Source organism: Schistocerca cancellata, chromosome 1, assembly GCF_023864275.1.
Source record: "Schistocerca cancellata isolate TAMUIC-IGC-003103 chromosome 1, iqSchCanc2.1, whole genome shotgun sequence".
NCBI classification, from domain to species: Eukaryota; Metazoa; Arthropoda; class Insecta; order Orthoptera; family Acrididae; genus Schistocerca; species Schistocerca cancellata.
Window position 1 is genome coordinate 1,287,108,640 of NC_064626.1, and position 14,494 is coordinate 1,287,123,133.

The 14,494-nt window shown below is 39.8% G+C and overlaps 1 protein-coding gene across 1 annotated transcript in view; it reads right to left on the minus strand.

The window, feature by feature from the left end:
* Positions 1–14,494, minus strand: part of LOC126095157 (lysosomal alpha-mannosidase-like) — a 229,223-nt gene that overhangs the window by 76,866 nt on the left and 137,863 nt on the right. Inside the window, exons 9-12 of the mRNA XM_049909883.1 lie at positions 11,536–11,735; positions 9,660–9,841; positions 9,376–9,584; positions 7,708–7,921 (exon numbers count right to left, since the gene is read on the minus strand). Coding sequence (XP_049765840.1) covers positions 7,708–7,921; positions 9,376–9,584; positions 9,660–9,841; positions 11,536–11,735 — 805 coding nt within the window. The remainder of the gene's footprint in view (positions 1–7,707; positions 7,922–9,375; positions 9,585–9,659; positions 9,842–11,535; positions 11,736–14,494) is intronic.

Here is a 14,494-nt window from a genome sequence, read left to right on the forward strand (position 1 = left end):
TTGCAGAATTGCTGCATAATGTAGGGCTGTGGCCTCCGATGTGATATGTCACACCTTATTTCCTGGCACTTCTACAGGTTGTTTCAAAAAGGACTTTACAACTTTGAAAATTCATATAAATTAATTCACAGTATCTACAGAGGTGATTGTAGGGTCAATTTGTAGGGAAATACGAAGTACATCAGCATAGTTTGCTAGTGCTGAATCGCACCTTATGGAGTGCTAGTGGCAGTTGCATTAAAGATGGCTGCCTTCACTGCACCCGAGCATGCTAGCTGTGTGTTTTTTATTATGATTTATGATGATGGCAACAGCAGTTGAGCATAATTTCCATACCAAGTACACTAAATATTCCCCTTGTAGGCCTACAATTTATGAGTGCCGCAAATGTTTTGTAGGAACAGGGTGCTCGGTAAGACATGGGAATTCATCAGGTCATCCAAGGACATCTGATGATGTAATTGAGTGAGTGAGAAAATGTTTTGTCAACAGCTCTATGAAATTGACCCGGTGTGCATCTCGCGAACTACAAATCACATTTATGAATGTTTGGCATGTGTTGAGAAACCATTTGCATTTCAAACAGTACAGAATGACGATTGTGCAAGCAATAAAAGACACTGACAAGAACTTCTGTGTGGCTATGTTAAATCGATTACATGAAGATGAACATTTCTTGGACAAAATCATCTTTTCTCATGATTCAACTTTTCACTTAAGCGGCAAGGTTAACACACATAACAGTAGGATTTGGGGCAGTGAAGTTCCACATCAAACATTTCAGCATGTTTGTGATAGCCCTAAAGTGGATGTTTTTTGTCCACTGAGCAAGAATAAAGTGTACAGCCCCTTTTTTTGCAGTGGTAGAACCATCAACGAGATTGTGTACCTGGATACGTAACAAAAATTTTGGATACTACAGATCGATGAGGATGACCAAGAATGAAATGTTTACTTCATGCAAGATGGTGCACCAGCCCACTACCTTGTTGATGTCCAGAATTTTCTAAGTGACTGCTTTCCAGGTCAATGGATTGGCCATGATGCGCCAATTGCATGACCCCCACATTCTCCAGACCTGACACCATTGGATTTTTTTTTAATGGGGTTTCATCAAGGGTATTGTGTTTGTACCTCCTGTGCCAGCTTCTGTACCTGAACTTAGAGCAAGAATTTAAGCGACCACTGAACAAGTTACACCTGCAATGCTACTGTGAGTTCGGGAAGAAATTGACATTCGAAGGGATGCGTACCGGATAACTACATCTTCTGTTTAAGGGGGAAAAAAAACTTGAGAAGTTTTTCTACAAAATTTCACTAAATCCAGCTCTATATCTTCTTTCAGTAAATTTATATGAATTTTTAAAGTTGTAAAGTCCTTTTTGAAGCTTCCTGTATTTGTTCCAGTCACAATCCTGTGTGTAGATCTGTTAGTAAATCTTTCAACTCTTGATCTCTCTCTTGTGCTGTGGTGGGGTCATTGTAATTTAAGATGCTGATTAAGCTGCATACTCACCAAAATAATCTGTGACTATGTTCTCTGCACCTGTGATATATAGTATGTCCATAGTGAACTGGCTGACAACTGTATGTGCCAGAACTCCTGTGGCGAACATTTGTTGCTGATGTTGTGGAAAGCTGACACGAAAGTTTATGATCAGTGGAAATGGTCACTGGTCGTGCTTCAATGTGAAGGCAAAACTGTCTCACATTCTCATATATTGCCAGTAATCCCTATTGTAAGCACGTCATTTTGTCTCTCTGTGCTGTAGCTTCTTTGAAAGAAAACTCGAAAGAAAACTCAAAGACTGCCAATGTCCTTTCACTTCTTGGTGCTCCAATCATGACCTGGCTGGCACCTACCACAGTATTCAGTGGTGCACCCATGACAGGATGGGCAAGCATCACTGCCTCTTCAAGGCTGGCTTGTAACCGACTGAAAGCATTACTCATTTCTTGCGTCTGGTGTAATATTCACTTGCCCTTGGCATTCTTACCTGCAAGCACGTCCATTAGTTGTACCTGGGTGGGTACTGTTACTGGCAGATGATGGCAGTAAAAATTTACCAAGCCTAAAAATCATCTGAGTTTGCTTATATTCTGTTGGCTATCTTTTCAGGCAAAGGTCAGATCCCATTGGCAGAGGGTTTGTGGCCTAGGAGAGTTACCTCACTTTTGCACATAATGCACTTGCCTTCATTTTGTACCACTCCATAGCTATACAACCTCTGCCATGCTTGTTACGAATATATACATCATCTGAATGTATTAATATGTGATCTAAATACGCAAAAGCAAAATGGCAAGCCTTGTAACACTTTGTCACCAAATCTCTTCCTGGTTTGGGCTGCATTTTTAAGACCAAATTTCATAAACAAAAACTCAAACAGGCCAAAAGATGTAATAAATTCTGTCTGTGCAGCATTGGTCTGTGCCACTGGGATCTGGTTGTCAGCTTTACTGCAATCCGACACTGAGAAAACTTTTGCACCCACCAGAGAATAGGTAATTTCTTAGATGTTAGGTACGTGGTACCTATCTGGGACTGTTCTTGCATTCAGCCAATGGTAATCACCACAGGTGTGCTATCCTTTTTGCACACTATGTGTGTCGGGGATGACCACGGGCTGTCGACCTCCATATAACACCGGCACAAAGCATATCCTCAAATATTGCTTTAGCCTCAACCAATAGTTATGGAGCTATTCTACAGTCGCATCTTGAAACCAGTGGACTGTGAACGTGTGTATATAATGCACTGTATTGTGCTTAACACTACTTGGGTGCAACAATGTATGTAGGGGTGGACTGTTTACTTGCATCATTAATTGCTCCTATTGCATTACCCTCAGAACCTCAGAACCTCTACAGTGTCACATTGTGTCCTGCTTATAAGGCAGGCATTTGCCAAGTCAACAGCCATTGCAAACAGGGATAGAAAATCAGCACCTAATATGGGTTGCCTAATGTCTGCCATAACCTAACTCCAACTGTACAGAGTAGGAAAACCAATGTCTATCATCGTATCTTTGCACACATACTTTTTGATGCTGGAGTTGTTCGTGGCTAACAACTGTAAGGCATCCTGCATCGTCTTCTTAACTATGCCCATGACTGGAAGGGTGCTGACCTCTGAACCAGTGTCTATTAAAAATCTTAAGCCTGAAATCTTATTAGTCATATGCAACAGATGCAATGTTGTGCCGTGACTCGTCAGAAACGTAGTAAGCATGCCATTGTGGGCCTTACCTTTTCCATGTGTCCATTTGTGTCATGCTGCAATATGATGCTTCTTTCACTGGCAATGCCATTTGTCATTGCCACAGTCTGTAGCACCTTACTTGGACTGCCCTTGCCATTTGAGTACTCACACGGCTCTGTCCACTTTGTAGCAAGGACGCCAAACTGTTTGTGATACCAGCAGATATCATCGGCAGTAGCTTCACCTCGAGTGAAGCTGTAGGTTCGATGAATGACGTGACTGCGTCCTCTCGTCAGAACCCATCTGTAACTCCAAGTTATGTAACTGCGTGACAACACTTCCCTTTGTGGTTCATAACTCTCAGAGTTTCCCATTGATGTCCAGTGGTTGTCGATAAGATGCAGTGACACAATTTGGCATTGCCTCCTTTTCCGATATGTGTTTGTCACAGCAGTTGACTGCAACATGGCATATGCTCCATTGGCTACTTGCAATAATTTATCCAATTGTTGTCCTTTGTACACTATTAACATCAACTGTTCTTGAGATGGAAGCTGTGTCACCAGATATGTAGCAGCGGCTCATTAGATATTATGCTACAGTCCACTATTACTCACAAATGTCTCCAAAATTCTGATGGGTTTCTGTCCCCATGTTTCTTCTGGTAAAACACTTGTGAAAGCCTCTGCTCAGGTAACTTCATGCAACAAGTGATTAGCAAAGTATTCAGCATGAGGTATGCTTGATGATGATGTTGGTGTAGAATTTCATTGGAGACTATTGTCTTTACTCTCTGGTCCAAATTGTTAATTGCCAGCTGAAATTGTTCATGATCTTCAGTGATCTGTGTTGTGTGAAAATGCTTTCCAAGATCACAAACCATATGTCTGGTTGTGTGGGCGTAAATGGAGGTGCCCGCAACTGTAACTGCTGTGCAGTCGACACGAACAAACCAGCATGTGGAAAATTTTCAGTGAAGGTGTGTGATCGCGGTGTGACCATTATCACTGGAGTTTGTGATCTCATCATTTCCCCTATTTCTGTCGCTTCTCAGCATAGACAGTTCAAAAAATTCAATCTCTTGCTGCAGCTGCTGGAATTCATCACCAATGGTTTGTAATAAATTATTTGTGCCTTCCATGCTTAACGGATGTAATCCAAAATATTTTATTGTTATGGAACCCATTCTGGTTTTCAGGGTCACCAGTTATGTAGGTCAAAAACCAAACCCACAAACACTTCAAGACATTATGTAGTTACCTTACAGTTGGAAGCAACAGCTCTAAACAAAAATTAAGAATAAACATCCAACTCTCAAAGCCTGTTACTCTTCCAAAGCATAAACAAAATCAATTCACTAATTGGTCTCTTGTTCCCACATGTTCATAATGTTGATATTGTAATAATGTTTCTTTGATGCTTTGCACCAGCCAGTTGCAGTATCTTTGTTTATTCTCTGAGTTGCAGTCTTTGGGAGTAATGGAGAAAGGACAGTCATAAAGAGCCAAGTGTTGGGCTAATTTTCACAAAAATATCAATTTTTATAAATCTGCAATAATTAAAAGGAATGGTGTATTACCTCTTACAAAATCAGTGATTATTAGAAAGTGATATACTGTAACAAGGTACAATTTATTTGATTGAACTTGAGAATAATCCATGATCCTTCATAATTTACAAATTATTATCTTCACTAAAACATTTGAAACCTAGGCCTTCTGAAGAATCATACCCCAAATGTACTCGATAATGAGTTGACTCACTGATTTCTTCAAAATATTCAGATGGGTTTAATTATTGTTTTCTATTTTATGCAACAACCAATGTTGGAACTTCTATTCTATAGTGCTGTTTCCCACCACACAGTGATATACATTTACTTTTGTGTGTATAACAGTACAGATGAAGAAATGTTGATATTAAAATTAAACCATTTCACCTAATCTTTCATTGGACTGTGGAGATGGGACTCTGTTAGAAGATGCTAATCAAGGAAGTTACAGCATGACTTTCATATTTAATTATATCATTATTATTATTATTATTATTATTTTTATTGAGTACTAAATGGCAGTATTGAAACCATACACAACGTTACACTGAGAGGGGGAGTGTCTGAATTTCCTGAATAATATTTTAAGAATTTTTTTCCCTCCAACCTGTGTATTATGTTTTGTGTCTGTCTCAACTGCTCTCTGGTAAATAGAGAGTTTTGGACTTCTATTTCATTTGATTTTGAAGACTGCAGACCTTATTGACAATGTCAGTACAGAAACGGGGATTAGCGTTCACGTTGTCTTTTAACAACTATGATTATAAACTTAATAAATCAGTCAAGAGGGCTAGAAGAGTGTTTCTGCTAGATAGAGCAGATAAGCAGTTAGGCAGTGAATTCATGTCACTTATTTCCAGTAAGATGGATGTTGAATAATTGTGGGCATAGTTTAAGCAGATTGTAAATTGTGGTCTGGAGAGTTACATGCCTAGTAATTGAATAAAGGATGGAAAAGACGCACCATGGTTTAATAACAAAATTTGCTGGATACTGAGGAAGCAGAGGCTGTTGCACTAAAAGGTTCAAAAGGGGATGCAAAAATGATGACAAGTGAAGGTCAGTCGAGATTTTTGCATCCGTGAAAAGATCTATGTGTGAAGCATACATCAACTACTACCGTCACACCTTAGCAAAAGATCTGGCAGAGAAACTGAGAAAATTCTGGTCATATGTCAAATTACTAAGTGGATCTAACACTTCCATTCAGTTCCTTGTTGACGAGTCTGGTGTGGTAGTTGAAAATAGCAAAACGAAAGCCATTGTTCACACAAGAGAACTGTACAAACATACCGTCATTTGACCATCAGGCAGATTCCTGCGCGGATGACGTAGAAATAAGCATACCTGTCAGAGAGAAAGAACTAAAAGATTTGAAAAGAAATAAATCACCGGTTCCAGATGGAATAGAGTTCAATTTTACGAAGAGTACTGTATGGCATTAGCTCTTTACCTAGCTTGTATTTATCGTGAATCCCTCACCAGCACATAGTCCCAAGCAACTGGAAAAAGGCGCAAGTAATTCCAGTATATACAAAAGGTAAAAGAATACACCCACAGAATTATGGACCATTTATCCTTGGACATGTTCTCAGTTTGGATATAATAAACTTTCTTGAGACTAAGAAGCTTAAGTCCATCAGCATGGTTCTAGAAAGCATCGCTCATGCTAAACTCAGCTTGCCCTTTTATCACATGATATACTGAGAACTATGGATGAAGGGCAACAGGCAGCTTTCATATTTCTAGATTTCTGGAAAGCATTTGACACAGTGCCCCATTGCAGGCTGTTAACAAAGGTACAAGCATATGGAATAAGTTCACAGATATATGAGTGGCTTGAAAATTTCATAAATAATAGCACCTAGTATACTGTCCTCGATGGCGAGTGTTCATCAGAGATGAGGGTATGTCAGGAGTGCCCCACTGAAATGTGATAAGACCACTGACATTTTCTACATACATATATAATGTACAGTAGGGTGTCAAAGTTGAGTGACAGTAGGAAGATACAAGATGACTTAGACAAAATTTCCAATTAGTGAAATCCATGACAGCTAGCCCGAAATGTGGAAAAATGAGGAAAAAATCTGTAATGATCAGATACAGTGTTACTAGTGTCGTGGTTGACACAGTTAAGTTGTATAAATACCTGGGTGCAACATCGTAAAACTATATGAGGTTGAATGAGCATGTGAAAACTGTGGTAAAGAAGGCAAATGGTAGACTTTGGTTTACTGTGAGGATTTTAGAAAAGAGTAGTTCACCTGTAAAGGATACCACATATATTACACTGGTGTGCCCTATTCTTGAGTACTGCTTGAGCGTTTGGGATTCATACCAGATCGGAATAAAGGAAGATATCGAAGCAATTCAGAGGTGGGCAGCTAGATTTGTTACTGATAGGTTTGGACAACACGTGTTACGGAAATGCTTCAGGAACTCAAATGGGAATCCCTGGACGGAAGATGACTTTCTTTATGAGAAACAATATTGAGGAAATTTAGTGAACTGGCATTTGAAGCTGACTGCCGAACGATTGTACTGCCACTGACATACATTGCGCATAAGAACCGAGAAGATAAGATATGAGAAATTAGGGCTCATACGGAGGCGTACAGGTAGTCTTTTTTTTCCCTTGCTCTATTTGCGAGTGGAACAGGAGGGGAAATGACAAGTGGTGCTTCAGGGCACCCTCCACCATGCACTGTATGCTGCCTTGCAGAGTATCTATGTAGGGGTAAGTGTAGATATACTTGACCTTGTTATGAACCACAACAAAAATTATTATACGAATATAGTACATGTAATTACAACAGTGACAATATCTTCCATCTCAGCTGGTGCATTTTACATAGTGATATCCTAGTGGAAGAAGAATCATAAACACTGTGTGTTATCATTATTAGTATTTTTGTTTGTGAATGTGTTATAAATTTCTATCTTCACCAACCTTTGTAAAATTTTGTTTCCACAACAGGTGACACCTCCACTGAAGTTCCATAAGGACGGAATATGTATGCACCAGAAGCCCTTAGTGATGGCTGAGAATTATTTCCAGCCCATCCTTCATAATAACGGAAATTCTGGCGCAGAGTTATTTCTTCATTATTGAACATAACAGACTGCAGTAAACCAGTACTTTCATTGAACATTGCTTGGAGAACCTGAAAAAATAAGTTACATCTGACAAACTAGTTATGAATGTGGGCCCAAAATAAAATACTATCTCTTTTCAAGTGATGCCAGTAGGTTTTTGATGGTGTTCACCACAATTATCTTCAGAAGTTAAAACTACTGGCTATCAGGAATTGCAAGGTGTGCCCCTTTTATGCAGGAATCAGCTCAGTCTAGAACCGTCCAGAAGTGGTGTGAATTTATGCATGTTTGGGAAGGCAAGTGAAGCAGTGTGTGGTGGGTGTGGCATGTTGTGAAGTCATGTGATGGCGTGAATTTATTTATTCATTCATTCTGGGGGAACAAGGAGCAATGCCACCTTCAGAACTTCCATTCCTGCCATCCTACAATCATAAATCATCATTCCATACTCTTTGTTTTAGCTCTGTTTGCAGAGCCTACTTTCATACTGTGCTAAGTGTTTATTCTGATCTCTTATGAAATTATTGTACTTTTCTAATTTAAGCTCATGAAGTTGTCACATTGGTCAACAGTTTCCTCTTTTCCAACATAATTTTGGGTAATTCTTTAGGTAATGTTATCTTATGTCATATTTTTCTTAGATAGCTTTGCTTTATATGTTGTGCATGTGTTCAGCACATCACTCAGCAAGAGTGTGTAGGATTTGTCACATGCAAATGATGCCTCATTCACAGGGAATACTGTATGCACCCAACATTATAATGGCTATGTCATCTTTAACTGTATACAATACATGCCAAATTTTCAGAGCAGTATGGAACACTGGGGGAAGCACTCTGTTCTGCTATTTGTTACACTGCGGTGTGGAAGGAAACCACTGCCTTAGCATTTTCTGCCAATTCAAGAAATTTGCTTTGTCTATTGTATCTGAACGGACCTGCAATATATTTCTTGCTGAAGCTGTTTGCCTTTAACAAGTGTTTTAAATTATTTCAGATGAGTGATGGATGTTGTTGGAATTCTTTGCTCAGGTGATAACTGATTGATATTCATATAGAAATGGCAGCCAAGATTCTATTATGGTAAAATAATTACAATAGAAATCAAGAGTAGGTACCTAATATGATGTGGGGGCATGCTGTTGATATTGATCAAAACAACAAATGATACTCAGTGGGTATAGGATGTTGGGTTAATTTGGAAAGAGGCACCAGACACTTGCATTTGTGGCATCACACAGCCTGACAGCAGACTAGATCTTCCATGTGCTGTGTGACTTGGTTTACTGCACATGTGAAATTCGTCCACTTCTGGAAGATTCTGGACCTAACTGCATTGTGCATATTAGAATTGTCATTCATGACAGTCAGTAGTTTGAACACTTGAATAGGGTAATGACGATAGTTGCCAAAAACTCAAAAATTGCTATTTTTATTGATGTGGCTTGGAAATTGAGATAATGCCACTTCAAATGACTCTGAGAACACATCAAAAATAATTTCAGGATGTTTTATGTACTTACATCATTTCCTATTGATGTATCTGAGCTTTCTAACTCATTCCGCCTTGTATCATCTGTACTGTTCAGCTCAGTAATGTAGTATGAATGGAAGCCAAGGGGTTGAATATTATTTGCCAGAAAGACAATTTCAGTCGTTGCATTACTATTTCTTTCAGGCAAGTTGCGGACTGGGTCCGGTATGGTTGCCATTTGTACTTTGAGCTCATTTCCTGCACAAAGTTATTTGTGAAACAGAAAACCTCCTAAATTATGTTGCCAATCTTTATGAATGACTTATAGCTTACCTGAAGCATCTCTTACAGAATATGCAGTCCCAAGAACTGGAAGTCTGACATAATAAGATACTTCGTGACTCAATGGGTTGTACACAGTAACCATAAATGTTTTGGAATTTTCAGAAGGCTCACACTGGCTAACATTTCTTAACAAACAAGATACAAATGGTAGATCTGATGATGAAAGTTTACTGAAAAATGGAAAAGAAAATCACTGTAAAAAATCATATGGTGCTAAAAAGTCAATGAAAAGAATAGTGAGAATGCTCTGTAATGTCATTACTCAGTTTTTAGTGAAAACTGTAAGGAAGCTTCCATGGAGTGGCAACTGCAGGTGAGTAAGCACAGTATGTTAACATGTGGGTTAGAATGACATATATGCAAAAGGATAGTAAGATGGGCCCACCATGCTTGGCAAAACCTGTACTGTGCAGCAGTAATAACTGGGGAAGGCAGGACAATGTTACCACACCAGGGCAGGACCCACATTGTGAGCTTTGTGGCAGGGGACTGTATAATAGTTCAACAACGCATCTCATAGCCATATAAATAGATGTGAATTTTGAGACAAATTAATTTGGAGTCTAGCAGCAGCATCACAATACTAGATCCATGCTAGATGACAAGACAGCTGGGCACCATCAGTTGCAGCCACGGGTTCGAGAGTAGGTCGAGCCAGTTGCCACCTGGGCCGAGTCTTTTGTGGGACTTGGTGTCACAGCACCACTGCACTGCTGTCTGTGCCTGCTAAAACCAGATCCCTGGCAGGGGGCAGCAGGTCATGTCCTGTACACAATAGTCACCACTCACCTCTGTAGTGATGGCAAGTGGGGTCCGAGTCACTGTTTGCGGCCGTTCCACAGAAGAACACCAAAGCAACTGAAGTTGTCAGCATTGCAGGGCACCCGTGTGTGCATCTCTTTGCTAGGGTGGAAGCAGCTGCATGCAACCTGCTGCCAGCCAGAGTTGTTGAAGTGGGGTGGGTCTGCTTCCCATTACTAATGACTTGATGTTTATTTAAGTTGAATGAAACATTTCTCTCGATCAGCAATGTGTCATCGGGCCCCACCAGCCCATCTCCCCACCAATCACCTACCGAGTGTTGGCTGCACTCAACAGCTTGAAAGTGGACAGGGAGGATAGAGGCTCTACTGCTTTCTCTCCTACATTTGTTATTGGCGGCACATTTTCAGTGCGGTTCTTCAGCTAAGAAATGGACACTAGCTGCCATTTGCAGAAAAGCTCGAGCACCAGTTATGTGTATATAAGTGAAAATAATCTATTTTTGAAAATAAAATGCAGTTGGATAAATAAATAATCTACTCAACAAGCAGCAGCAGGTGAACAGACATACAAAGGTATTGAAAATTGCAAGCTTTTGGAGCCAGTGGCTCTGAAAGCTCTGTATGTTTGTCCACATTCATATAGCATATATAGTTTTAAACTTTTTAAAGGTAACCTTAATTAGAGGCACTGAGTAATGTATTAATTTGCTGTCAGTTTAAGAACAAATAAAGTAAAGTAAATGTCTCAACAGACAGAGCATAATTAGAATTATTACAAATTCTGATACTTAATATGGTAATGTTTTGTGATACCCAGTATATTTCTCTACATGTCGGAATTTGGCAAAAAGTGTGTGTAAAAGTATCCAGAAAATATTTTTCCTGTTTTCGGCTTTCGCATAATCCAAAATCAGATCATTTATAATATAATTTCAAAACGAACATCTTTTACCACTCTCCACTGTGGATGGGCAATTACTTGAATGCTTCAGCAATTTGTAAATGAGAATCCACATCACATGTTTATAGAGAAAAGGTTTTGGTTGATTTCTTTTTTTACCACATGTTTACCACACATGTGCACTAAATGAGATAATTACCTGAGAGCTCTTTCAGTAATGTTACCACAGTGTTGAATACCTTCATATATGAGACGGCTGTAATCTTCAAACACATTCTGTTTTGCTGTGCCTGTAATGGCATCATGATGTTGCATAACACCCATTGCTTCACGGAGATTATTCAAATGATTCTCATATGCTTCTTCCACATTTGCCAGAACAAAAAGTTGCTTGCAGATCTGTAAATTGCAACAAATGTTTTCTGTAAAGAATCACAGTAGGATTGTTATAGCATTGGACAAACTACTTTCCTTGCTGTGACTGCCAGTAAAACTGATACTGAAGTAGTGAACAAAAAGATAGATATTATTGTCAGCCATCTGATAACTGGTTTTTGCTAACTGTTGGTTGTGACAGCTCAAAATATAAAATGAAACTGTGTAATGCCTTAGGTCATTTCCTGTGTGTTTTCAGCTCTGATAGGATTGATTATCAGTTTAAGGAAACTATTGGAATGTCAGGTATGATACGAGGGTCACTCCAAAAGAAATGCACACTATTTTTTTTGAATCCATCTTATATTCTACATGTTTGAAAGTTTTACAGTGTATAGATACATCCTTTAGGAACCATATGTTCATTTCTCCACATAATTTCCTTCACTCTCAACTGCCTTATGCCATCTTGGAACCAGCACCTGTATACCTGCACAGTAAAATTCTGGACCATCCTGTTGGAGCCACTCTTTGGCAGCATGCACAATGGAGTCATTATCTTCAAACCTTGTTCCATGAAGAGAGACTTTCAGTTTTTCAAAGAGATGATAGTCACATGGAGCCAGGTCAAGACTGTAAGGCAGGTGATTCAGTGTTGTCCATCCAAGTATTGTGATCGCTTCCATGATTTTTTGACTGACATGTGGCCGTGCAATATCGTGCAACAGCAAAACATCCTGCTTTTGCCGATGTGGTTGAACACGACTCATTCAAGTTGAAGTTTCTTCAGTGTCATCACATATGCATCAGAATTTATGGTGGTTCCACTTGGCATGATTTCCACAAGCAAGAGTCCTTCGGAATCGAAAAACACCATAGCCATAAATTTTCCAGCAGAAGGTGTGGTTTTGAATTTTTTTCCTTAGGTGAATTTCCATGTTGCCACTCCACTGATTGCCTCTTCGTCTCTGGTGAAAAATGATGGAGCCATGTTTCATCACCTGTCACAATTCTTCCAAGAAATTCATCTCCACCATTCTTGCACTGTTCCAAAAGTTCACTGCATACCATTTTTCTTGTTTCTTTGTGAGCCACTGTCAACATCCTGGGAACCCACCCGGCACAAACCTTTTTTAACGCCAACACTTTCAGTATTCTGCAAACACTTCCTTCCCCTATCCCAATGTAGCCTGCCAATTCGGTCACTGTGATGCATCTGTCAGCAGTCACAAATTCGTTAATTCCCTGCACATTGTCTGGAGTGTGTGCAGTACGAGGCCTGCTGCTGCAAGGACAATCCTCGATATTGCTGTGCCCGCTTTCATCAGGTAACTTGCCTGCCCACCAACTAACTGTACTGCGATCGACAGCAGCATCTCCATACACCTTTTTCAACTTCTTGTGGATGTTTCCCACTGTCTCGTTTTCACAGCACAGGAATTCTACGACAGCACATTGCTTCTGACGAATGTCAAGTGTAGCAGCCATCTTGAAGACATGCTGTGACAGTGCCCCTCTCGGGAACAGGTTGAACTAAGTTTGAAAACAAGCGGACAGGATGTATCTACACAATGTAAAACTTTCACACATGCAGAATGAAAACTGTATTTTTGCAAAAATAGTGTGCATTTCTTTTGGAGTGACACAGCATCCATCTTTCATAAACAGAGGTGTTTTCTTTAATGTAGTAGAGATATGTGTGGGTCCCAGGCCCAGGTCCTGGGATTTTGATGCCCATGTGAAAATTTCTAGTGCACCTCCTTTCATTTTCACACACAATCAACCTTTCAGAACCAGGTATGTGACACCAGTCAGTGAAACAGAAGTAAAACATTCACAGAGTAGTACATTTTAAGCTATAACTCTGAAATTAATTATGTCGACGAAAATTATGTCACTCTTAGAGTATACAGGGTGTCCCTGGAGCAATGCTCAATATCCAGGGATATGACTAGCATAAAATATCTAGTAAACATGAGCTCTAAAACCCATACCTACGTTATTGTGAAACAAATCCCTTCTACTGCAAGGTCTCTGCTTTCCTTATTATTGCAAAATGGTAGTATTTCCAAAGCTAGAAAAAATTACCGAGTAAACTTGGGCTGTAAAGTACACATCTCTTTCTATCTCTCCATTGTGTTACAACTTTGCTGCCAGATGGAAGTCTTTTTACTTAAAACTTCCGGGCTGATAGGCCGTGGTCGAAGTACAAAACACTCTCCTGGCGTTTCGTCTCTGACTGCAGGAGACATCCTCGGAGGTAAAGCGGCGAACTGTTTAGTTGATGCCATTTAGGCAGCTTGTGTGTTGGTGATGATGAGGACAACATAACACCCAGTCCCTGAGCAAAGAAAATCCCTGACCCTGCCAGAAATTGAACCTGGTCCCCTTTGTTTGGCATTGAGCCGTGCTGACACTGCAGCTACTGCGGTGTGCAAGCAATAACTATGAGCACTTTTTTGACATTTGCTACTGTGAAACACTTCTCTCCTACCAAACAAGTGCTCATAGCTCTTGCGGTATGCTTTTTAGAGGCCTTGTTTAGTAGTCTTTTTGCTTTGAATGATTGTTCCTTTCATATCCCTGAATATTGATTATTCTTACTTGGACACACTGTATGGGCATAATCTGTTCACTTTTCCTTGTTCTCTGAGCAGATAGGAGCATGCAGCACAAGTTCTATACCAGGCAGCACAGCTGATTACAGCATTGTTGGTGATATCAATGGTGCTTCTGCTGTACAAAGTGGAAGTTAATAATGATAGCTGGTGACTTACATATAA